Raw genomic sequence first — 22,170 nt, forward strand, 5'->3', positions numbered from 1 at the left:
GGGCCGTGTGAAGCGAGATGCAGGCAGATGACACCCGTGCTGTCACTGTCACGCGTGTGCGTTACCGTCTGGCCGCCAGCGTGGCCGCTGTCAGCCCGCGTCTGCACCACTGTGCTCAGGACTGGCCCCGTCTTTCTATCCGGATTAGTGTCAGTGGGCCGCTCGGACCGCTGTCTCCTTTACTTCCTGTTCCGCAGCAACGTGACCCATCTTTAGACCCAGGGGACGCACGCTTCTTACCGTTTCAGTGCTTACGAACAAGATGACTAGAAATCCACACAAGGACTGATTTCCCAGATACTTGCGTTCTTTAAAGTCCACGTTTGGTAGACCGGGGTGAAGGAGCCCGGTGGTGGTGTTACCACCGTACGCACAGATTCCGGTCACACGCTCCTCCCTTGAAGTGGGGTGGCTCTGTTGACTGTAGCTCGCGGCCCGGTGCGCCCGAGCCCCCCCTTCTGCGGTAGCGGGCGATTCGGCTGTGTTGGGGGCGGGGCACCGTGTCAGTTGTTGCTCCTTTTAGATGATGCCTGCTTATTTTTCAGGCACCCGGGACCCCTATTATTGCACGGCAGGTGACCCCAACAACCATAATCAAGCAAGTGTCTCAGGCCCAGACGACGGTACAGCCCGCCACGGCACTGCAGCGCTCGCCCGGAGTGCAGGTGAGGAGGCCGTGGGAGCAGCGCCCTCTGCGTGGAGGTCGGGCCTCGCGGGCTGGGAGGTCGGATGCAAAGGTGGGCTTTGGGAGGAAGTGTCCTGAGGACTGTTTTGTCTCTGATGGCCTACCCAGGCTAGGTCAGGCTTTTCTTTAAACCGCATGGGATTGAACACCAGCGGTGTTTAGTTTTTTTTTTTTTTTTTTTTTTAATATTTATTTATTTTTGAGAGAGAAACAGAGCATGAGCAGGGGAGGAGCAGAGGGAGGGAGATACACACTCTGAAGCAGGCTCCAGGCTCTGAGCTCTCTGCACAGAGCCCGACGCGGGGCTCGAACTCGTCAATCGCGAAATTGTGACCTGAGCCGGAGTCGGTCGCTCAACCAAGCGAGCCACTCAGGCGCCCCGACACCAGCAGTGTTTTTAAAATGTCCCCCTGGGGCGCCTGCCTGGGTGGCTCACTCGGCTGAGCGTCTGACTCTTGGTTTCAGCTTCGATTATGATCTTGTGGTTTACGGGAGCGAGCCCTGTGTCGGGCTCTGTGTTGATAGTGTGGAGCCTACTTGGGATTCTCTCTCTCTCTTAAAATAAGTAAATACACTTAAAAAAAAAAGCTTCTCTCTGTGCCAGAAGCATAATTACAAATAATCACCTTAATTAAAAAAATTTTTTTTTAAATTGAGAGAGAGAGTGCATGCGAGCGGGGGAGGGCAGAGGGAGAGAGAGAATCCTACAACCTCTGGGATCATGACCTGAGCCGAAATCAAGAGTCAGAAGCTCAACCGACTGAACCACCCAGGTGCCCCCCCGCCTTGTTTTTTAAAAAATGTTTATTTATTTTGGGGGAGGATGGGCAGAGAGAGAGAGGGAGAGAGAGAATCCCAAGCAGGCTCCGCACTGTCAGCACAGAGCCAGACACAGGCTCAAACTCAAGATCTGTGAGATCATGACTTGAGCTGAAATTAAGAGTCAGCTGTTTGACCGACTGGGCCACACAGGTGCCCCAGAAACAATCGCCTTATTACTATTTGACCGTAAAGCAGAGGAATCTGTAGCGTGGACGGTTTGGGCGTGGTGCCCGCCGACCTGTAAGTGCGGGGGCGAGGATGCGCGTCTCGTCTGGGAGCGGGGCTCCTGCTGCTCGTGTGCGCTGATGGGTGTGATCTCCACAACCCCCTCCTTCTGGTGAGGCACTGACAGGTGAGGGGTCGGGGGCTTCTGGAACGCACCCCTGGGCCTGTGTGCGGCTGCCCAGCTGCCCTGCGTCCCCGAGGCCTGTGCCCTTTTCCAGGAACCAAGCCCGGTCCCAGAAACGTTCCCCATCAGCCTTCTGGGGTTGGTGTGTGTGTGTGTTCTTTCCCGGGTGTCCGAGGCTGTGGTGGGGAGAGTGCCCCGGTGACCCTCCTCTGTCAGCCTGCCTCTGGTCAGTCAAGCCGAGGGCAGGCTGGCCCCTTCCGTCAGCCGGGAGGAGCCCCCTGGGCAGGGTGGCAGCTGGCGCTGGGCGGCCAGGCTGGGAAGCCGGAAGCAGAGGGGTTCAGAGCTGTTCGGTCCTGAGGTGTTTCGAGCGTCCGTCACGATGCAGGTTGTGCGGCGTTGGCCACTTTGTGTCGGGCGTCTGCCGCGTGCGGGGACCGCGTTTCCGTCGTCGCTGGTTGTCGTGTGACTCCCCCCTGTGCTGCTGTGGGGCAGGCGCTGTTCCGGTTTCCCAGATGAGGAAGCCGAGGCAAGAGTGGTGTGGACGGTTGGCGGGGGAGGCCCAGGAGCCTCCTGGTGCCGGGCGCCCTGCCCTCTGGCTGCACCTCGTCGTCTTTCCTTCTGCGTCTGCGGCAGGGAGGTTGTTCCTCGAAGCAGCTGGACAGGTGGGAGCAGAGCGGCAGACTCGTGTCCTCGGAGCGCCCGTGAGAGGGTGGCTGTCCTGGGACTCGCTCTCCGCCTGGGTTCAGTCCGGTGGGCGTGTTAGAGTTCTGCTCACAGTGAGCGGAGCTGTCCTGAGAAGGCCCTGAAGCTGGCGGGTCAGGTGGAAGGCAGACGCGGTGTCGCCACCACGGGGTGACCTATGCGCGCGTCAGGCCCGCAGAAGGGAACGTGGGGAGTGTGGCTTGAGGTGCAGGGCACTTGCACGGGGTGACAAGTGCCCTGGCCGTTTCCGGGCGTCCAGAAGCCTCTGAGCGGTCCCCCCAGCTGCCCCGAGACGGTGGCTCCGTGTGTCCTTCCCCGCGGCCTTCCTTCCAAGGGTCATGTGATGTTCTCAGTAATCCCTGCGAGTGAACCTTAGGAGTGAGCGAGCACACTCGGGTTGTAAGGAGAGGGCCTGCCGTCTCTAGCTCCGTCCCCTCGCGGGGTGCGGGGTTGGGGGCTGAGCGAGCCACCGGCCTAGCCGCAGATGCTCAGGGGAGGCCTCCCGGCGCGCCGGGCCACAGACAGCAAGGTCTGGAAAACCGGAGAGGGAATGTCGAAGGCTAGACGCATCAACTGGGAGAATGTAATACACAGAGCAGTAACTGTTTGTCGCGATGGCTCGTGTGGAGCCAGGCTCCGGGAGCCCCCAGGGGCTGCTGTGGGGGTCTCCGGCCCCTCCCCACTCGCACCCACTCCCTACGGATTGCTCAAATCTGCTCGGAAAGCCCTCGTTTTGTGATGTTTCTCGATGAGGCTCGCTCGTGGAGAGCAGGGAGAGGCTGGCCTGGTGGCGGGGGCGCAGCTGGGGCCCCCGCCAGAGGTGATGTGGGTGGAGACCCGGCGGGAGGACGGTGCTTTCCCGTCACTGGCTTCTGCACAAGCCAGGTGACACGTTTTCAGCTGTGGTTACTCCGTTTTGCTTCTCATTTCTGGGAGGACAGACACTTCCCACTGGTGGCCGTGGGACTCCTGGCTCCGGCCTCCGCCGGCCAGGCTCTGCCCTGCCCGGGCTCCCTGTCCCCAGTTTTCGGCCAGGCTCGCTGTCCGCAGGGTCCAGGGCTCCGCCTGCTGTGGGTCTCGTTCTTTTGGGGGGATGTGAGGGCCGTCTCTGCAGACCCTCTGTTTACCTTGCCTTTGGACTCTCGTAGCCTCAGCTGGTTCTGGGTGGCGCTGCCCAGACAACTTCCCTCGGGACGGCCACGACTGTTCAGACGGGGACACCTCAGCGAACGGTGCCAGGGGCCACCACCACCTCCACGGCTGCCACGGTGAGTGCCACCCGTGGGTGGGAGACGGGAGCCTCGAGGGGCCCTCCGCCCGCCCGCAGCCCCCCTTCCTGCAGGGTAGAGCTGCGCGGGGCGAGCACGGCCCGGGGACCTCGGCCTCTCCCAGGCGGGCTGTGAGCCAGCGGGCTCTGCAGGGCGGCGGGAAGGCCCTGTCCCCCTGCTTGAGGCCCAGGCCGCACAGAGGTCCACGGTGACAAAAGCCCAAAAGGTGGCATTTGAGGCCGCGGCCTGTGCAGCATACAGGAGCCACCGTCCCCAGAGCAGAGCCACGTCCCTGCTAGGCTTCCAGTGGCTCCCCGCGCACGTGCGCATCGGTCACCTGCCGGGGTCCTGCTTTATTTAGACTCCCTCTCACGCTGCTCTGCTCAGGCTTTTCCGCACCTCTCGTAGCTGGGTCATAGTTTAATTCCTTTTGTTGCGTGTTTACGTAGACGCCAGCTTTTCTTTATGGTAAAGCCACGTCATGGGGGACGTGCCACAGGTTCCTCACGGTCACGCGTATGGTTGTTTGCCCGGTTACGTCCCCGGGCGTTGAGCTGCTGGCTGAGTCAGGGTGAGCTCTGCTGTGCCCCTTGCTTGGTGTGGCCACACGGCACACGTCCCGGCTTCCACCCCTCAGCAGCCCTGAGAGTCGCTGCGTTTTCTGCAAAGGAGTTTCTTGTAGACGTTCCGGTGAACCCAGAGGCTCTGACGGAAACCTGCCTTTTTAAGACTTTTCCACTTGTATCTTTTTAACTTGAATCCAGGAAACCATGGAAAACGTGAAGAAATGTAAAAACTTTCTATCTACATTAATAAAACTGGCCTCATCTGGTAAACAGTCTACAGAGACAGCCGCTAACGTGAAAGAGCTGGTCCAGAACCTACTGGTAAGAGGATGCGGCTCTGAGCACTTGTTTGACACGCGGGGAGGTCCCGCCAGAGGCGCGCGCGGCCTGTGGTGGCCTCCTGGGGACTGACCTGCACCCTTGGGTGGAGGCCGGCGCCCGGCCCGTCCTGCTTCCCACGGCACTCACGCGAAGGCCACTTGAAAGCGTTCTGTCCGCCTCAGGAGCGTTTGTAAACACACCTGATTGAGAGCGTTTTCGAGGCTTTTTCTTGCACCTCTCTGCGGGCACGGCCGTCTTCTCGGCGTCTCCTTTGGTCTCAGGTCCCTCCTCCTTGCCCTTCGCTTTCCTTTTGGTTTCTTTGTTGAGGAAGCCTGGCGGTTTGACATCCGGGCTCTTGGATGCTTTCCGTCCTTCCGCTGGAGGGATGTGTCTGCCCGGGGCCTCCGTTCTCGACGCAGGCAGCCGGGTGGGGGGTAGAGGGGGGACCCCTCCCCCGGGGTGACGGGTGGCGGGACAGCCACTCTCGGAGCCGCCGTCTCCTCCCCAGGGGGCTGGCTCTTGCCCCGCTTGCAGGCCACCCTGGTTTTGGTCTGGAAAGGACAGAAGTCGTGCTCCCGCAGGCAAGCAGTTGCTTGGACCACGCACTTAAGTGTTTTCAGGGAGCGTAGAGATTGAAAACGATCTCCCCTCTCGTGGGAAGCAACAATTCCTAGCTTTTTGTTTTAATTGTAACAGTTCCGCCTTCTCGTGAAAATCGCTGACGAAGTAAATGCCTCTCCTGTTCATCCCCGTGGTCCCTTGTCTCTGGTCTGTCCCCTCTTGCCGAAGGAGCCACTCGGCACTACGTCCCTCGCTCCCCACGTGATCTGGCAATACCCCTGCCCCCGCCTGGCTGTGCTCTCGGCAGGGCACCGGGGCCCCTGTTCCACCTTCTCATGGGCCCTCCTGGTCTCGGGGACGCTGTTGCCGCTTCCTCTTTGAACCTGGCATTAGTTAGGGCCTGGCTGCTGGTAACACCCCAAACAAGAGGGCACAGGTTGGACGGGTTGGGCGGAAGCTCGAGTTCCCCTCCGGGACCCTAGACGTCGGCAGCCCTGGCTGAGAGCGCTCCCTCTTAGGGCTTCCTCTCGAGGATGGCCCGTGACATCCCGTCCCTGCCCGCCTCTCTTTGCCTCCCCTACCCTGAGACCACACATGCTTCGGTTTCCAGAACAGGGTTGTGCCCCCTCTTGTCTGGGTTCTCACTTCCCACCCCGGGCTTCCTCCTGGAGGCTGGGGGGTCTCAATGTGGGTCGCCTCTTCTTGTAAAGGCGTCCCTGACTTGCCCCATGCTGTCACCTGTGCCCCATGCAAGACCTGGCGGAAAGGACGCTGATTCCAACAGGGCACCAGAGCAGTGCTGAATGACCAGAGGAGTGTTAACTTGTGTTCACGAGAGAATTTTGTTGTGGTTTTCGTTTTTAAGGATGGAAAAATCGAAGCGGAAGATTTCACCAGTAGGTTATACCGAGAACTTAATTCTTCACCTCAACCTTACCTTGTGCCTTTCCTGAAGGTAAATGTGGAGACCCCCTGCGGCACCGCACGCCGGCAGCCTGCCGTGGGCCTGGTGGAGGGGAGAGGGGGGCGCCCAGGTGGCCCCGTGGGCTTGTGGGTTTCAGGTGCCCTGTGACGCTCCTCACGTTCCCCGTCAGGGGGTTTTTCTCTGAGCCCTGAGGCCCCTGGCCTGTGGCCCGGCCGCTGGCACAGAGCAGACAGAAGCACTGGCCGGAAGGCCGATGGACGGGGCTCGCCCGTTGGCGGTGGAGTTCAAAGGCATCAGGCCGGCCCTCTTAAGTAACTTTTGCTGCCGTGACATTCTTAAGAGCCTTTCAGAAATACCGCCCTTTTCTTTTTTCTGAACAAATCCTAGCCGGTTCTTTCGGAGAATAATCCTGCTCGGTGATGGTGGGGCTGCGGGTTAGCGCGCCCGGCTGCCGGCACCGACGCCCAGAGGTGTGAAGGCGCTGAGACCCACGCGGTTGAGCTTGAGGGGCTTGCTCCTCAGAGCGGGAGGTTTCTGGGTTTGTGAGGAGGGAGCCCGGCCGCGTGCCGCTGCCGACCCTGTGTCTGTCTTCCCGCCCAGAGAAGCTTGCCCGCCTTGAGACAGCTGACCCCCGACTCCGCGGCCTTCATCCAGCAGAGCCAGCAGCAGCCGCCGCCCGCCTCGCAGGCCACCACCGCGCTCACGGCCGTGGTGCTGAGCAGCTCGGTCCAGCGCACGGCCGGGAAGACGGCGGCCACCGTGACCAGCGCTCTCCAGCCCCCTGTCATCAGCCTCACGCAGCCCACACAGGTTGGCGTTGGCAAGCGGGGGCAGCCCACGCCGCTGGTATGAAGGCGAGAGCCTCGCCCGTCACCCCCGTGCCCACCTCTCACGCAGATCGGCCACGGCTCAGGGACGCGTCCCCGCAGGCAGGCGGCAGGGCTCCCGCTGGGGGAGGCCGGGGCGCTAACAGAGTTCAGGCGTGAACTGGGGCCGAGGCCCCGCACGCGTGTTTCCTGGGAAGACGGGATAAGCCCGTTGGCTCTTACCCAGCGGCCTGTCCATTCCCTGTATCGGCCGGGGGTGTTCGTGCCCCCAGTGAACACCGGGCATTTGTAGTGAATCTTCAGTGGGACGTTATCTTTGATCAGGAGCAGCGGCCCCGGGACAGGAAACCGTGTGCCTGGCGATGGACACATCAGGCAGGCGGTCGGTGGGCCTTTTGTCTCACGGCCTTGAGCCCAGCTCTGCAGCCCCAGTTTGGGTCTCGGTGACACAAAGCTGCAGGCTCCCGATTGTTGATTTAAGGTGTGGATCCAGTTTTCTGAGTTCCGTGGCTAGACGAGGGCTGTCTTTGCTGGGAAGGGTTGCGTTTCAAATTTTTTTTTTTAAGTTAATTTTGAGAGTGAGACCGCGTGAGTGGGAGAGGGGTAGAGAGAGGGAGAGAGAGAATCCCAACCTGGCTCCGTGCTGTCAGTGCAGAGTCCGATGTGGGCTCAAACTCATGAACTGTGGGATCATGACCTGAGCTGAGATCGTGAGTTGGACGCTTAACCGACTGAGTCACCCAGGCGCCCCAGGAGTTGCATTTTAAATGTGCTCCCCAAACCTGGAAGGGCAGTTGGCTTTTTTAATTTCAGAGGGATTTTGTTGCTTTACAGACCATTAAAGCTCCCCCACGGTGCAGGTTCCCTTGTCACCTGATAGCGGGTCGTAGAGTGTGTTTTGTCACAGCGGCCACATAGTAACTGAGTGAGCCACCGGTGAGCCACCAGAGTCCGTGGGGCTGTTTGCCCACCTGCTCAGGGAAGCCTTTGTCTCGCGTTGACCGCTGGTGAGGAAGGTGTGCTGAGATGGTGGGTGAGAGCGTCTGGTCTGCCGGGCTGGGCACTGTGCGGCGCTGCGGGCTGAGGGTGCGTGCGAGAGGAGGGCTTTTCGTGCCAAGGGTGCAGGTCTGTACGTACAGGGCCGTCCTACCCCCCTGGCCTAATTTGCGCTAAAGGGGCGCTCCCTTGAGGAGAACCTCGTGGGTCCCGGTCTTTCTTGGAAAGGTCTGACTTGTGGTGCGTAGTTGTGACCTGACCCGTGTTCCTGGTTTGTGGTCAGAGGCTGTGGTGGCCCACGGGGTCACTTCTGCACTGTGTTTCCCAGTCCCGCCGGGGTTGGGGGGTGTGTGGGGGAGGAGCAGCAGTGGGGTCAGGCCTGAGTCCGGTCCATTCCTGGATCCTGGAAGCCTATGGAGATGAAAACCGTGGCTTTTCCCTTAGTTCGTGGCAAAACCTGACTCTGACTCTAACCACCCTGAGGCAGTTGTTGTCTTGACTCTTCCTTTAGAGGGTGAATTTTCATGGGTTTGTTGCAGACACAGTTTGGTTGCAGGGCACCACCCCGTGTCCCCAGCAAGTGTCTCCCATCAGGTCACCTACGTAATAACCTTCTGGGCCGGGCAGTGTGTCTCCGGCACAGGGAGTGCCACTGTGCGTGGGGCGGGGCGCTGGGCTGGGCCCAGGGTTAGACGGGGCGGGGTGGGGGGGGGGCCCTGGAGCAAAGGCAGAGGCAGGAGGTCGCTCTGGCTGATGGAGCTCCAGGCAGCGCAGCCCCGAGCAGGCCTGGGGGCAGCAGGGGACACAGGTGGGGCTGGACTCAGCTCTGGGGTGTCTCCCCAGCTCAGCTTCGGGTGGTGGACACGGGCAGGCCCCCACGGGGAGGCCGCGGGAGAGGCTCTTCCCTGAAGGCCGAGGGCTGAGTTAAGGGCAGGATGCGGGAAATCTGCATCCCGCCCCCGGGGTAGAAGGCGGCGCATCTCTTAGAGACCCTGTGCGGGAGGGAAAACGGGCCCTGCGGTCGCTAGCGGCCGTATCCCCTTCTGAGATGTGGGGGGAAGGCGCGTGTTCCACGCCAGACCGCCGGGTCGGCCTGCCTCGTCCTGGCACCGACCTCAGGCCCCACGTGCAGATCTGCCCCCAGAGCGCACCTCTTTTGTGGCGCGGACGTGGGCGTCCAGGTCCCGGCAGGGCCCCGGCCGGGCGTGGGTGCTCATGGGCCCGTGGCTCTGCCCCAGGTCATCCAGCAGCCGCCCAAGCCCGGAGCACTGATCCGCCCGCCGCAGGTGACGTTGACGCAGACGCCCATGGTCGCTCTCCGGCAGCCTCACAGCCGCATCGTGCTCACCGCGCCTCAGCAGATCCAGCTGAACCAGCTGCAGCCAGGTGAGGGCCGTGGGCCGCACACCCGGGGCTCCCCGCCACCGCCCCCCAAACGTCCGGGTGCCCTATGCTGCGTTCACAGCGCCGTGCGGCCATCGCCGCGTCGGGGTGATTTCAGGGGCAACGGGTCCAGTTCGCGCTGCTGGGTTCTCTGTCCCGAGCCCCTCCTGCACCTGACGGGTGCGCTCGTGCCTTTGCCCAGGATTTCGGGTGAGGGGTCCCGCGTGTTGACGGGCGTCACCGTGGTGGGTCGGCAGCGATGCCCTCCCCTCAGCCGCCAGGCTCCCGAGCGGTTGGGCCCATGTGTGTGGCGGGGGAGCGGGGGCACGCCCGCATGTCCCGCGGGGAGGGTGCGGCGGGGGGGCGCGTGGGGCACGCGTGCAGCGCGTGGACCGCTGCTGTCTTGTGTTGCAGTGCCCGTGGTGAAGCCCGCCGTGCTACCTGGAACCAAAGCGCTCTCTGCCGTCTCGGCTCAAGCAGCTGCCGCGCAGAAAAACAAACTCAAGGAGCCCGGGGGAGGCTCGTTTCGGTACGGGGCGCACTGTCCGCGCTGAGCAGGTGGCGGGGCCAAGGCCTGGGCCTGTGGCAGCCTCGCCCGCGGGGCACCGGCGCTGTGGTTTTGGGACCGCTTTCTTTCCATGCCTTTGACCCCCATGTACGCGTTTTCCCGCAAAGTTAGCGCAGGGAGATTTGCTGCAAACGCACAGCAGGAAGTAAATGAGCCGCTGTTTTCTGTATGAACTGACGGAAAAGCCATCGTTGTGACGCTAGGTCTTGGTGTTCCGAGTGCGTCGTGACCATCACGTAGGACGCCTCACCTGCCCTTCTTTTAACTTCAGACTTTTGGAAATAAATGCTGTGGTTTGGGCTCTTGAGCAGCTGGGTAAAAAGCTGCGTGTCAGGGACGCGCAGCGGGAAGGCCGTGGCGTTGACGTGGATCACGATGAAGCAGCGGGAAAGGACACGTGTCCTCGGGGTGTTCACGGGCCCGCCCCCACCAGACTTCGTCCCTGACACCGTTGGCCGCTGGAGCAGGGCTGGCGTCAGCGGTGCCGAGCCGGGGTCGGCGCCCGAGCGGGGTGAGGAGGGCGCTGTGCCTGGATGGCCCGGTGTGGAGGGCCTGTGCCCGGTGGGGGCGGGGAGGACCGCCCTGAGGGAGGGGCCCACCTGTACAGCAGAGAAGCGAGGGAATGAGGGCCACGGGGAATCCGGGTATGTCCCACGGAAGGAAACTTTACTGCGGGCACGAGGCGAGCTAGAAAGGCCCCGTGGTGCCAGGTTAGCTCGTGGGGTCCGTGTCCGTGTCCACGTACAGATCGCGGGGGCTCCTTGCTGTGTGCACCAGAGGCACCTGGGAGTAGCGCCTGGATGGCAGGGAGCCCGCCCAGTGCTCGGACCACGGCTTCCAAAACCATTGTGGCGCCGTGACCCAGGTGCCTGAGAAAGGCTGGTTTTGGGGTCTTTGCAGGGCAAGCTAGCGCATCTCATCAGGTCAGAGAGCGGTGCTGGGGTGGATGGGCTCCCTCCCACTGTGCGTGTCTGTAGTGACAGACCGTGTGCCCTGGGTGAGACAGGAAAGCACGAGCCCGTGACGGTGAATAAATGGGGAGCTAATGACGAGGGGGAAGCCGGCAGGGACCCCAGAGGGGTCAGATGCTCAGAGTGCATCAGGAAAGGACCAAGGAGACCCGGCCCTCTGCGGGGCTTGTGTGGCATTCTTGTCACGAGGGGAGGGGACGTCAGTCAGACGGGGGACACACACCCGCTGCAGGACACCTGGCCCGTGGCCTCGAAGCGTCACTGGCACGAGAGCCAAGGCGAGGCTGAGGAGCGTCCCAGGCTAGGGAGGCTGAAGGGAGGGCCGTGCGTGTGGCTGGCGGCCTGCTCGCGGGGGACGCCGGCTCCACGGGGGGCACGCGTGGGGTGATCCGGGGCGTGGGGCGTCAGGTCGGCAGCTTCACTCAGGAAGGAAAGGGTCCTTCACCCCCGACTCTGCCTTGTCCACAATTGTGGGACCATTTTAAGAAAAGAATGCTGTTTGATTTTCTAAGCCAAGTTTCACTGGGAACAAACTCCTTGAAGCCGTGGGTCCTGTGTGGTTGGGTTTGCTCTCTGAGCTTAGTCCTGACCGTGGGGGAGCCCTCTACACGCATCCTCGTGCTGGGACTCCTGTGCAGCTTTAACGCTTAGCTGGTCTTCCTTTAAAAGAACGGACTCCCAGGGCGCCTGGGGGCTCAGTTGGTTGAGCGTCCTACTTTGGCTCCGGTCATGATCTCACGGTTCGTGGGTTCGAGCCCCGCTTCGGGCTCTGTGCCGACAGCTCGGAGCCTGGAGCCTGCTTCGGATTCCGTCTCTCCCTCTCTCTCTGCCCCTCCCCTGCTCGTGCTCTGTCTCTGTCTCTCTCAAAAAACAAACATTAAAAGAAATTAAAAGAAGAAAAAAAACCAGACTCTTTTTCAAAGAAGACCGCTGGGCTTCCTCGATCAGGTGACGGTGCAGGGCCGGAGGGCGCCGGCGGGACGCTCGCCTGGAGGGGCGTCCGTGCGCTCTCTGCACGGGGTCCCCTGCCCTGCTTGTGGACCGCTGGGTCAGGCCCCCCGAGCGTCTCCCGACGTGCCCCTCGCTCAGTCAGCTTATCTTCCTCTCTGAAGGGATGACGATGACATCAACGACGTGGCCTCGATGGCGGGAGTAAACCTGTCGGAAGAAAGTGCACGAATATTAGCCACGAACTCTGACTTAGTGGGCACCCTGACGCGATCCTGTAAGGATGAAACCTTTCTCCTACCAGCGCCTTTACAGAGAAGAATCCTAGAGATCGGTACGTGGGTGCCGCCGTCACTGGGGCCCCCGGTGCACATGCGACTCTAGCCCCGCATAGAGCCGTCTTCTGCCCAGCTCCCCGGCGGAGCGCACTCGGTACCTTGTCCTGCCTGTTACCGGTGCGGTACTTTCCCCGAGCTCGATGCCGGTGGTTCTCAGGTAGTTGCAGCGGGTGTAGACCGACCCCCCACCCCCACCCCTGCCCCGAGGGCCTGTCCAGGCCGCCCTCCGGTCGCTCTGAGCGGTGAGTCGTGGAAGACAGAACGGTGACTCGGAGAGGAGAGAAGGAGCTTCGGCGGCTAAAGCGTTGCCTACCCCCAGGTAAAAAACACGGCATCACGGAGTTGCATCCGGACGTTGTGAGTTACGTATCACACGCCACGCAGCAGAGGCTACAGAATCTCGTGGAGAAAATATCAGAGACGGCCCAGCAGAAGAACTTCTCGTACAAGGTAACACGCTGCCGTCCTGAAGAGGCCGAGCTGGCCGTGAACTCCGGGTCGGTCCTGCCGGGAAGCCTCTTCCTGCACCGGGCGCGCGGGGCCGCACAGGTGTCGCGTTGGCTCCGAATTCTCCACGGAGCTGCCTCAGCGCCGTGCGCCCGGCCGGAGGAGGAGGGCAGGCCGGGCCTGCATGAGGCACGGGGCCGGGGCCGGGGTGGGGGTTCCGGAGCCCCTGCCAGTGCCACCGTGGCATGCCCACGGCCCCGAGCCAGCCCTGCTCCTGTGACTCGGGCCGCTGCCCTGTTTGTGTCGTGGAGGGTCACCTGCACCGAGGTCCTGCCTTCAGGGGCAGGTTGCAGGGTGGGGTCTGCCTTCCTCTGTCCTCACGTGGGAGCTGTGCAGAGGGGCCCAGCCGCGTGAGGCCCGTGCCCTCGGAGTGGCAGTGAAAATCAAATGGTGCACGAGCGTTTGAGGTGGAAACCCCTCGTGAGCCCCAGCACGGCTCACTGAGACTCCGTCTGCATGCTGGCCTGCAGACCCGTCCCACGCAGGCCATCCAGGCCGGGGGCGGGTGTGCGGGGCTCCGTAGGACTTGCTCTGGGGAAGCGGGGTGTGCGCAGCCCGTCCAGCCCGGTCCCCAGGTTTATTATGACCGTGTTCTTGCCTTTCTGTAGGATGATGACAGATACGAGCAGGCAAGTGATGTCCGGGCTCAGCTCAAATTTTTTGAGCAGCTTGATCAAATTGAAAAGCAGAGGAAAGACGAGCAAGAGAGAGAGATCCTCATGCGGGCGGCCAAGGCAAGTGTGTGCGCTTCTCGCGGCCGGCCGCTCCCACCCCAGGCCCCGGGAGGCCAGCGTGCTGTTGGGGCCGGCCCGGGCCCGAAGGCGTGACGCATTTGATTTGGAAGGGGGCCTCGGGTGGGCTGCAGACCTGAGCCAGAGCCCCTTGGGCCGACCTGGCCCACCGTCCGTCAGAGCCCTTGACCGGCGGGCATGGTGAAAGCCACGTGTGAGCTCTTCTCCAGGGGGACAGACCTTCACGATGGCTGTTTTTTTCCCCATGGTGTGCAGCCTAAATTGTTACACTTGGGCCGTAAAAAAGCATTGAAAAGTGTAACACGTGTCCCGTCGTACAATCTGGATGTTATCATATCATGAGTAAGATAGCGTGTCTGTTGGACGACGAGCGCTTAGGTCCGAGCTCATTTTTCTTTTTACCTCTTTAAAAAATAGTCTCGATCCAGACAAGAAGACCCAGAACAGCTAAGGTTGAAACAGAAGGCAAAAGAGGTAAGCGTCTTCAGCCAGAGCATCTTTGCTCTCCGCTTGAAAACAGACTCTCGCGTAACCCGCTCGTGCCACACAAGAAAGGGTGAGGAAGGGGCGGTGTTTCTGCGCGACGGGCACCGACACAGCCGCTCGAGGCGGCTGCAGACAGCCCGCGTCCCGCTCCCAGATGTGGCGGTGCTTCCCCCTGGGTGCGCCGTAGCCTCTGTACTTTCAACTCGTTACGCCCTCTGGGCTTTGAGAGGCGCGCATCTGCTCCTGCTTCGTTTTTCTGATTGTGGGATAAGCTTACCGTTGAAGCCAAACGTGAGAGAAATGTTAACGTTGACGGTTTCCGAAGACCCGCTGCCGCCTCTGTTTTTTTCGTAGCAAAGCGAGAGCCACGCGTGTGACCTGACGGTCCTTGTTTTCCTTTTCTCAACAAAGATGCAGCAGCAGGAACTGGCGCAGATGAGGCAGCGGGACGCCAACCTCACCGCGCTCGCTGCCATCGGGCCCCGGAAGAAGCGGAAGGTGGACTCTCCGGGACCAGGGTCGGGGACGGAGGTACGGTACCGTGGCGGCGGCGGCGGGGAGGGCTGGAGGGGCCCCGGGGGCGTCTCCGCTCTGTGCGCCAGGTCGGGCAGGTGCCCGGGATCCTCGACTGCCCTGCGCGCCCCCCCCACCCCCACCCCGCGGGCCTCCCTGGAGTACTTGTGCGCCCGACACCTCACGCTCACGTCAGCTTGTCGTGGACGGCGCGGGAGCCCGGGTTCTCGCCACACGGAGGCTTGGTCCGCGTGCGTGGACGCGGTGAGCGTCGGGCCGCCCGCAGAAGGAGCTGTTGGAAGAGGCCCGTGCGTGGGGCGGGCGAGGAGCCGGGCCGGGAGTCCGGGTGCCGGGGAGAGGGACCCGTGCCGCTTTCCGTGTGTCCAGATTTTGTTGGTTTCTCGTGTTGTTTGTTGTGATACCTTCACACACGGTTGTAAACCCAACCTTGGGATTTTGTTATCTTGGTTTACCGTCCGTTGGGTTTTAAGTTACGAGAAGAAAGAGAGCCTGGCGTTTCCCGTTGGCGTGTGTAGTTTCTGCTTCTAGAGGCCACGGTCCGGGCCTGGACGAGCAGCGTTTCCCTCGGCCCACAGGACCGCATCCGGCATTTCTAGTGGGCGGTGCGCTGGTGGGGGCGGGGCGGGGCGGGGTTCGCTCAGCTTCTGTTTACTCGAAAGGGATGGCGTTCCCCCCCCCAACTTTGAATAGTACTTTCCCTGAATGCAAAAGTCTGGGTAGACAGCCCTTTTTTTTTGCATTCTACGCTCTTGAAGGAGCTGAGCGTGTCCCGATGGGTGCCGTGTACTTTAGGTGAGGACGTGCTAAGAGGGATGTGGGAGCCCCACGACCAGGCACCCCTCATGCCCCTGCTCCCCGAGCCCCTCTGTTTCACGGCTGGAGTCCTTCACGCTGCGGAGGGCATCCCCGTCCCAATGCTGTGCTGTCTCGTTCCGGATCACAAAAAAGGTGGGAGGTTTCCTGGCGTGTTTTGCAAAATGGCAGAACCCTTTTTCCTAACCTGATCAGCAGCTGCGATGGATGTGTGACCGTCTCTCTCCCGTGGAAGACGTGGTTCCGGTGTCTTTGGGCCCCACGTGGTTTACACTTGTGCCGCGCACCTGACGGATCTCCCTTCTCTGGCTGCCTTGACGTTTTCATTGTAAACTTGAGAAGTTTGTCTCGGTTCTTTTTAGACTTGGTTCTCTTGACATTTGGCCTGCTTGGGGTTCTTTGATCCGTAGAAGAAGTTCCTCAAATTGGGGACATGGTGGCCTTCATTTCTTCAAAATTTTTTCCGGTTCCGGTTTGCTTTTCCTCTTGGACTTGCCAGCGACACGTACGTGAGACCTGGTGACGTTGCCCTCGGGTGTCTGGGACTGTTCATTTTTCTTTCATCTTCAGGCAGGATGATTTCCCCTGTTTGTCCTCAGGCCCCCTGACCACATGAGCCATGTCACCCGCAGGCAGCCGTGGAGCCCACCCACTGAAGCTCGCGCCCGCCGATGTGTTCACAGTTCTGGGGTTTCCAGTCTTTCTTACGGTTTCTGATTCTTTGCTGAAGTTCCCTGTCTGCTCACGTGTTGAGAGAGACCATAGCCCCCGGGACATCCTGCCTTTGGCCTGTTCATAAAAGCTGCTTTATGGGGCGCCTGGGTGGCTCAATCGGGTAAGCGTCCGACTTCGGCTCAGGCCATGATCTCGCGGTCCGTGAGTTCGAGCCCCGCGTCGGACTCTGAGCTGACAGTTCAGGGCCTGGAGCCTGTTTGGATTCTGTGTCTCCCTCTCTCTGCCCTTCCCCCATTCATGCTCTGTCTCTCTGTCTCAAAAATAAATAAACGTTAAGAAAAAAAAAATAAGAAAAAGGCTGCTTTAACGCCTGTGCGGGTCCAGGGTCTGGGCTCAGGCCGTCTCTGCTGGCTGCCCTTCTCCTCACCTGCGGGTCCCACTTTCCTGTTTCTCTGCGTGTCTAGCGATTGCCACTCGGTGCTGGAGATTGTGGGCGGCAGATGGACTCCCTTCCAGGGGTGCGGGTTCTCGCTTAGCAGACGGTTCATCCTGACTCGGTCGGGTGCTTTGTTTTTCCCTTTGGCGTCAGTAAGGGTCTGTGGAACGCCCCTCTGACCTAGTGCGCCCCCCGTAGACACTGCCTCCCCCGTCCAGGTGGCTCCCGGGGAAGGGCAGGTGGCCTCGCGGCTGGGTGCTGGGGTGGGAGCAGGGTCTTCCCGCTCGGGCAGGCGGGGCTCTGGCCGGGAGCGTCCTGTCGTGCGTGTCGAGCATGTAGCGGCCTCGCTCGCTGCAGCAGTGCATCGCCCCGCGGTCCCTCTCGTCCTCCCGCAGGGTTCCTCGAGGGACCGTGTGCGTCACACTGATGATTCATCTTGATGTTGGTGTCTGTGTGGTCGTTTCGGTTTTCTGTGATTCCTCTGCCGGGTTGTTTTGGGATGGTTCGTGGGGAGGGCGTCTGCAGGTGCTTACACGCGGAAGCAGCTCGTGCCCTGTGTACTTGAAGGCCCGTTTGCGTAGCTGTGAAATCCTTGTCTCCCATTTGCTTCCCTCGAGAATCTTGAACGTGTTACTCCGGATATTTATTCCTGGCATAAAGTGTTGCTGTTCAGGCCTGACGATAGTCTAATTTTATTTCTCTTATACGTCATGTGTTCTTTTAGCCCAAGTTACCCAAAGAATTTGTTTTTTTTTTTTCTTACGAGCCTTTAATTTTCCTTGGAACCGGTTGTCTGGGTTGGCGGTCTCGGGTATGGGTGGCGTTCACGCAGCTTCAAGTCTGCTTTCGTTCGGGAACATCTTTGGTGGCTTGTTTCCCCGGCTTCCTCCTCGGAGACCCCGACGGGGACCGTTGTGTCGTCCTTGCCTCTTGAACCCTCTGTCGGCCTCGCTTGCGCTCACGTTCTTGTGCTCGTGGTTTCTTAAGTTTTCTGTCTAATGTTTTCTCAACTCTGGCGCCTCTTTCCGAGTTTCGCTAATTCCGGCTTCTCTTGTTCTTTACGACTGTCGTCGGTGTCTCTTAGCTTGTTTTGAGGTAGACCGTTACAGTTTTGGTCTGTGTGTTGATTCCGTCTTCTCGGTGTTTTTCACTGTCTGCAAGGATGTTACCCGTCTTCGTTTTCTCTCTTCCCTGTAGCAACTTGGGGGGGAGGGGTTCAATCCTCGTGCTGTCCGTTGGCTCTTTTCACGTGACTTTCGTTTCCTCGAACTCGATGGGCGTGTGTGTCTGGGGTAGCCTGCGAACCTGGCGGAGCCCCTCTCTCGTGGCCTTCGTGTGCTGGACGCTCGCTCTCAGCATCCACGGCCCCCCTCCCCGCCTCGCCCCTGGGCCGTCCCTGTCTCCACCGCCCCGTCCTGCCCACCTCGTTTCCCACCTCCCGATCTCGTCCGCGGGATGCTGCTCTGTGGCCGCTGCCCCCTGAGGCCTCCAGCCCGGCGGTAGCCCGGCCTGCACAGTTCTGGGGGTCCCGTTCGGGCTTGTGGCCGCCTGCGGCTCATCTTCGCGGGGTTTGCTCTAAATAGCAGTTGCTGGTCTTGGGTTTGGCTGCTCAGTTGCCGTGAGTCATACACGGGCCTTTGGGAAGATGAAACTGCTGCCCCCGTTGCTGTCTTCCCAGCAGACGGTGCTTATTTAAAAATACACTTTCTTTTAATTGAAAATCGTTTCCAACCTACAGGAGAGTTGTAGGAGGAGTGCACGCAGCTCTCTGTTTATGCTCTCAGTTCTGAGTGTTGCATGACCCCGACCCCGTCATGGCGTCTCGTGTGTGTGTGTGTGTGTGTGTGTGTGTGTGTGTGTGTGTGTTAAACGTGTGTGTGTATACGTTCCTCTGATGGAGTGTTTTGCACCCCTAGTGCTGCCACCGCCGGGCCCTGTCTGGCACGAGGCCGCACAGACTCCAGGCGGGATGTCTGCCTGTCCTCAGGCCTGCCCCCGTGTCACCAGTGGCCCCAGTAGCATCTCCACGTCTGTGCAGGGACGTGGGGCATCTGGTTGGCTTGCACGTGAGCCTGTTAACGGATCCCTCGTTCTCACCAGCGCTCAGGGGACGGCACTTCCGTCCACGGGATGAGCCTCGGCCTAGGTCTGTGTGGCTCTGGCAGAATCGCCTCCATCTCGGTGGCACTGTGTCCAGTCTGTCACATGAGGAAGCACCCCGTGTGGTGACCTTCCCACTGATACGGATCGTGGTCACCAGGTTCGGCCACACTGTCCGGCGTGTAGTCACCGCCGTTCGGTTAGTATTTGTTCGCCTTGAGCGAGGAGGTGTTCCAGGACTCCGCGGGCCACCCCGGCCTCGGCGCCATCGCGGCTGCAGGCTGTGACGTCTGTCCCCTTCACGCCTTCTGCTGCAGGAAGACCTTTCCCCGCGTCCTCTGTCCGCCCGTTTGTTCGTGCGTTTGTTCGCCACCGTGGCCGGGGCCGTGGTCTCCCGTGGTCTTCAGTGGGTCGTAATCAATCTCTCGTTATTTCTAGATTGGGCAGTGGAAGCTCCTTCAAGCTGTTTCTATATCCTTTTGAAATGTCACCCTTGTTGACACGTCGCGGTTTTACCGGCGGGAGAGGCATCCGGAGCCTCCGGTACTCCTGCGCCCTCGGGCTCCCGGCCAGGAGCCCCAGTCCCCCGCGGGGGGCGGCGGGTGGAGGCCGGTTCTGAGCTCTGCGCGCCGGTTCCAGGCCCCTCTGCAGTCCACGCGGGGGAAGGTGCGTGCAGGCACGGCCCTTCTGCATCTGAAGCGGTCCCCGCGCTCCGGCGGGCACCCCGCTTCTGGTCCACACCCAGGGGCGGCTTCCCGGCCTCCTCCCTGTCCTCGCCTGTGAGTCCGTGTCCATGGGAGATCGAGTGCCGTCATTGCCAATGTGTTTGGTCCTTCGCTCAGCACACCCGGCCTCCCAGACGCTCTGGCTGCTGAGGCCCTGGCGCTGGGGGGAGGGGCGGGGCGGGCAGGTGGGCAAGGCCGTGGGTGAAGGTCTGACTGGGTTCAGATGTGTCTGGAGGACACGCCAAGGAGCGGGACGAGCGTGTGTTTCCAAACCCCACGGGGAGGGCCGGGCACGAGGTGGCTGCTTGCGGTGAGCGCAGGGACCCTGAGCGACACGGTGGAGAGACGCAGGTCGCCAAACACTGTTCTGGGAGGTTCTTTCATGCGTTGTTGCTTTTGTCTGTTTTTGAACTTCAGAGGGAGGCTTATGTGTCACATATATAACAATTAACATAAAATCCGTACTTTAAAAAGTTCTCCGTATGCCTCTCCTCATCAGTGGTAATGCTTAGTTCTTTTTCTTTTTTAGTTTGGGATTATTTCCTTGGGATATGTCTTTTTAAAGTAACTTTTTTTTAGCTGATTTTATTTATTCATTTGTTTTAAATGTTTATTTTTGAGAGAGAGAGAGGGAGAGAGAGAGGGCAGGAGTGTGTGAGCGGGGGAAGGGCAGAGGGAGAGCAGGACAGAGGCTCTGAGAGGGGCTCCACGGTGTCAGCACGAACTCACAAACCATGAGATCATGACCTGAGCCGAAGTCAGATGCTTAACCGACTGAGCCCCACCGGCGCCCCTGAACTAATTTTAGACCCGTGGAAAAGTTAGGTAAATATTGGAGTATTTCTATACACCCCTCACCCAGCTTCCTGTAGTGAGCCGTCAGTGTGCTTAGATGGTTCGTAAGACCTTATTTGATTTGGTTTTTCAGAATTTAATTTTTTAAAATTATAATACACCTTGTTTTTTGGAGGAGTTTTAGGTTCATAGCGAAACTGACTGAAAGTACAGAGATTTCCCGCATGCTGCCTGCCCCCGAACACGCACAGCCTCCCCACTGTCAATACCCACCGGAGGCTACATTTACGAAAACTGATGAGCCTCCATGGACGCGTCATCACCACCGAGTCCACGCGCGCCTTGGGGTCACTCTCGGCGTCGCGCGTTCTGTGGGCCTGGACAAACGTGCGGTGACGTGCACCTGCCTTCACAGCATCGCGCGCTCTAGTTCCACGGCCCCGAGACCCCCCGAGCTGCGCGTGTTCATCTCCCCGCTGCCGTCACCCCCACCTGCCGCCGCCCCGACGGCCACTGACCCTTTACGTGTCCACGGCTGTGCTTTTCCAGGAAGTCGTGTGGCCGGACTCACGTGTGGGGGCTCCTCAGATCGGCCTCCTGCCTTAGCGTCGGAGCCTCCTCCCTGCGTTTTCGCGGCCGAGAGCTCGTTTCTTGTGAGCACGGAGTCATGGTCCACGTTGTGGATCTGCCACAGTTTATCCGTCACCTTTGAGGGACGCCATGGTCGCTCCCAAGTTTTGGCAGCCGCGAGCACAGCCGCTGTAAAAATCCGTGAGCAGGTTTTTGTGTGGACACGAGTTTTCGACTCGTGTAGATAAGTCGCAAGGAACATGATTGCCGGCTCGTCCGGTGAGACTATGATTCGTTTTGTAGCAAAACACCAGACTCGCCTCCAAAGCGGCTGCGCCGTCCTGCGTTCCCGCCGGCAACGGCCGAGCGCTCCTGCCGCTCCGCGCCCTCGCCAGCGTCTGGGGTCGTCAGGGTCGTGGGTTTGGGCCCTGGTGACAGGCGTGCGTGGTGCCTCGCTGTTGTGATTTGCGTCTCCCTGACGACCTGTGATGCGGAGCGTCGGTCCCCGCGCCCGTCTGCATCTGTGCGTCTTCTCCGGTGAGGGGCCTGCTCGGGTCTCCGGCCCGTTTTTCATTCAGGTTTATTATTGTTGAGTTTTGTGAGTTGTGTGCACAGTTTGTTTGGGGTGATGGTCCCTGACCAGATGTTTCTTTTGCAAATATTTTATCTGTGTTTGATTGTCCCCGTCGTCCCCCTGGGGACCTTTTCCTGTTGTCACTCAGGACCCTCTTTGCTCCTTCCTCCGTCGCTCCTTGTTCCCTCCTGATCTCAACACTCACGAAGTGTGGGGGTCACTTATTTGGTACAGAGTCCCTCAAGTTGGGTTCATCCTGGGTTTCCTCACGATTAAGTGCACGTTCCATAATTTTAGCTAGAATTCACAAAAGGGATAAGGTGCCCTTCTGAGCGTGTCACGTTGTGGCGACTTGGATCCTTTGGCTAAAGTGGTGCCTGCGGGCGATCACGCCATGAGCTCCTACTTTTCCCGTGTGGCTGTCTCCTGCAGTGGCGGTAGTGCTGTCTGCCCTCCGTCCTTTCTGCCCCCCCCCCCCCCCGCTTATTCCTTCATTTAACGATGACTTGTGTGCCATTGTGCCACGCCGGATGACCTTGTGCCCGAGGGTCTTTGTGTTCTGGGGCGCACCGCTGAGGGCGCAGCAAAGTTGCCAGGAGGTCTTGTTAGGAACAGCCGGGCTCCCCTCCCGAAGATCGGGTCGCTTCGCCTTCCCCCGTCTCACCAGCACCGCGGGAGATTGTTCAGGATTGTTTAAAATTGTGTCAGTCCGGTGGTGACACGGGGAATCTTGGTGACTGTGCTGTGGGTGCCTGAGAACAGGCCTGTTCTCCCGAACGGCGTAGAGCTTAATAGATTTCCACAACACGCACCTGCTGTTCAAGCTGACCAGTCTTCTGAATCCTTGCTTATTCTTGTCCATTCGATGGGTCTCGTACGGACTGTGGCGATGTAAAGTCTGTGTCACTCGTGCGTTTCTGTCTTTATCTCCTGTGTCTTCTGCAGCTGATGCTTTGTAGCTGGGCCGTGTGTG

The 22,170-nt window shown here is 60.2% G+C and overlaps 1 protein-coding gene across 1 annotated transcript in view; it reads left to right on the forward strand.

Moving 5' to 3' along the window:
- The window catches only part of TAF4 (TATA-box binding protein associated factor 4), a 65,453-nt gene that overhangs the window by 37,187 nt on the left and 6,096 nt on the right, over positions 1-22,170 (forward strand). The window contains exons 3-14 of the mRNA XM_023251046.2: positions 546-665; positions 3,707-3,826; positions 4,591-4,713; positions 6,140-6,229; positions 6,800-7,045; positions 9,261-9,408; positions 9,820-9,934; positions 12,057-12,226; positions 12,550-12,680; positions 13,346-13,471; positions 13,907-13,963; positions 14,387-14,506. Of these exons, the coding sequence (XP_023106814.2) occupies positions 546-665; positions 3,707-3,826; positions 4,591-4,713; positions 6,140-6,229; positions 6,800-7,045; positions 9,261-9,408; positions 9,820-9,934; positions 12,057-12,226; positions 12,550-12,680; positions 13,346-13,471; positions 13,907-13,963; positions 14,387-14,506 (1,566 nt within the window). The remainder of the gene's footprint in view (positions 1-545; positions 666-3,706; positions 3,827-4,590; positions 4,714-6,139; positions 6,230-6,799; positions 7,046-9,260; positions 9,409-9,819; positions 9,935-12,056; positions 12,227-12,549; positions 12,681-13,345; positions 13,472-13,906; positions 13,964-14,386; positions 14,507-22,170) is intronic.

This window comes from Felis catus, chromosome A3 (genome assembly GCF_018350175.1).
Source record: "Felis catus isolate Fca126 chromosome A3, F.catus_Fca126_mat1.0, whole genome shotgun sequence".
In the NCBI taxonomy this organism is placed as follows: Eukaryota; Metazoa; Chordata; class Mammalia; order Carnivora; family Felidae; genus Felis; species Felis catus.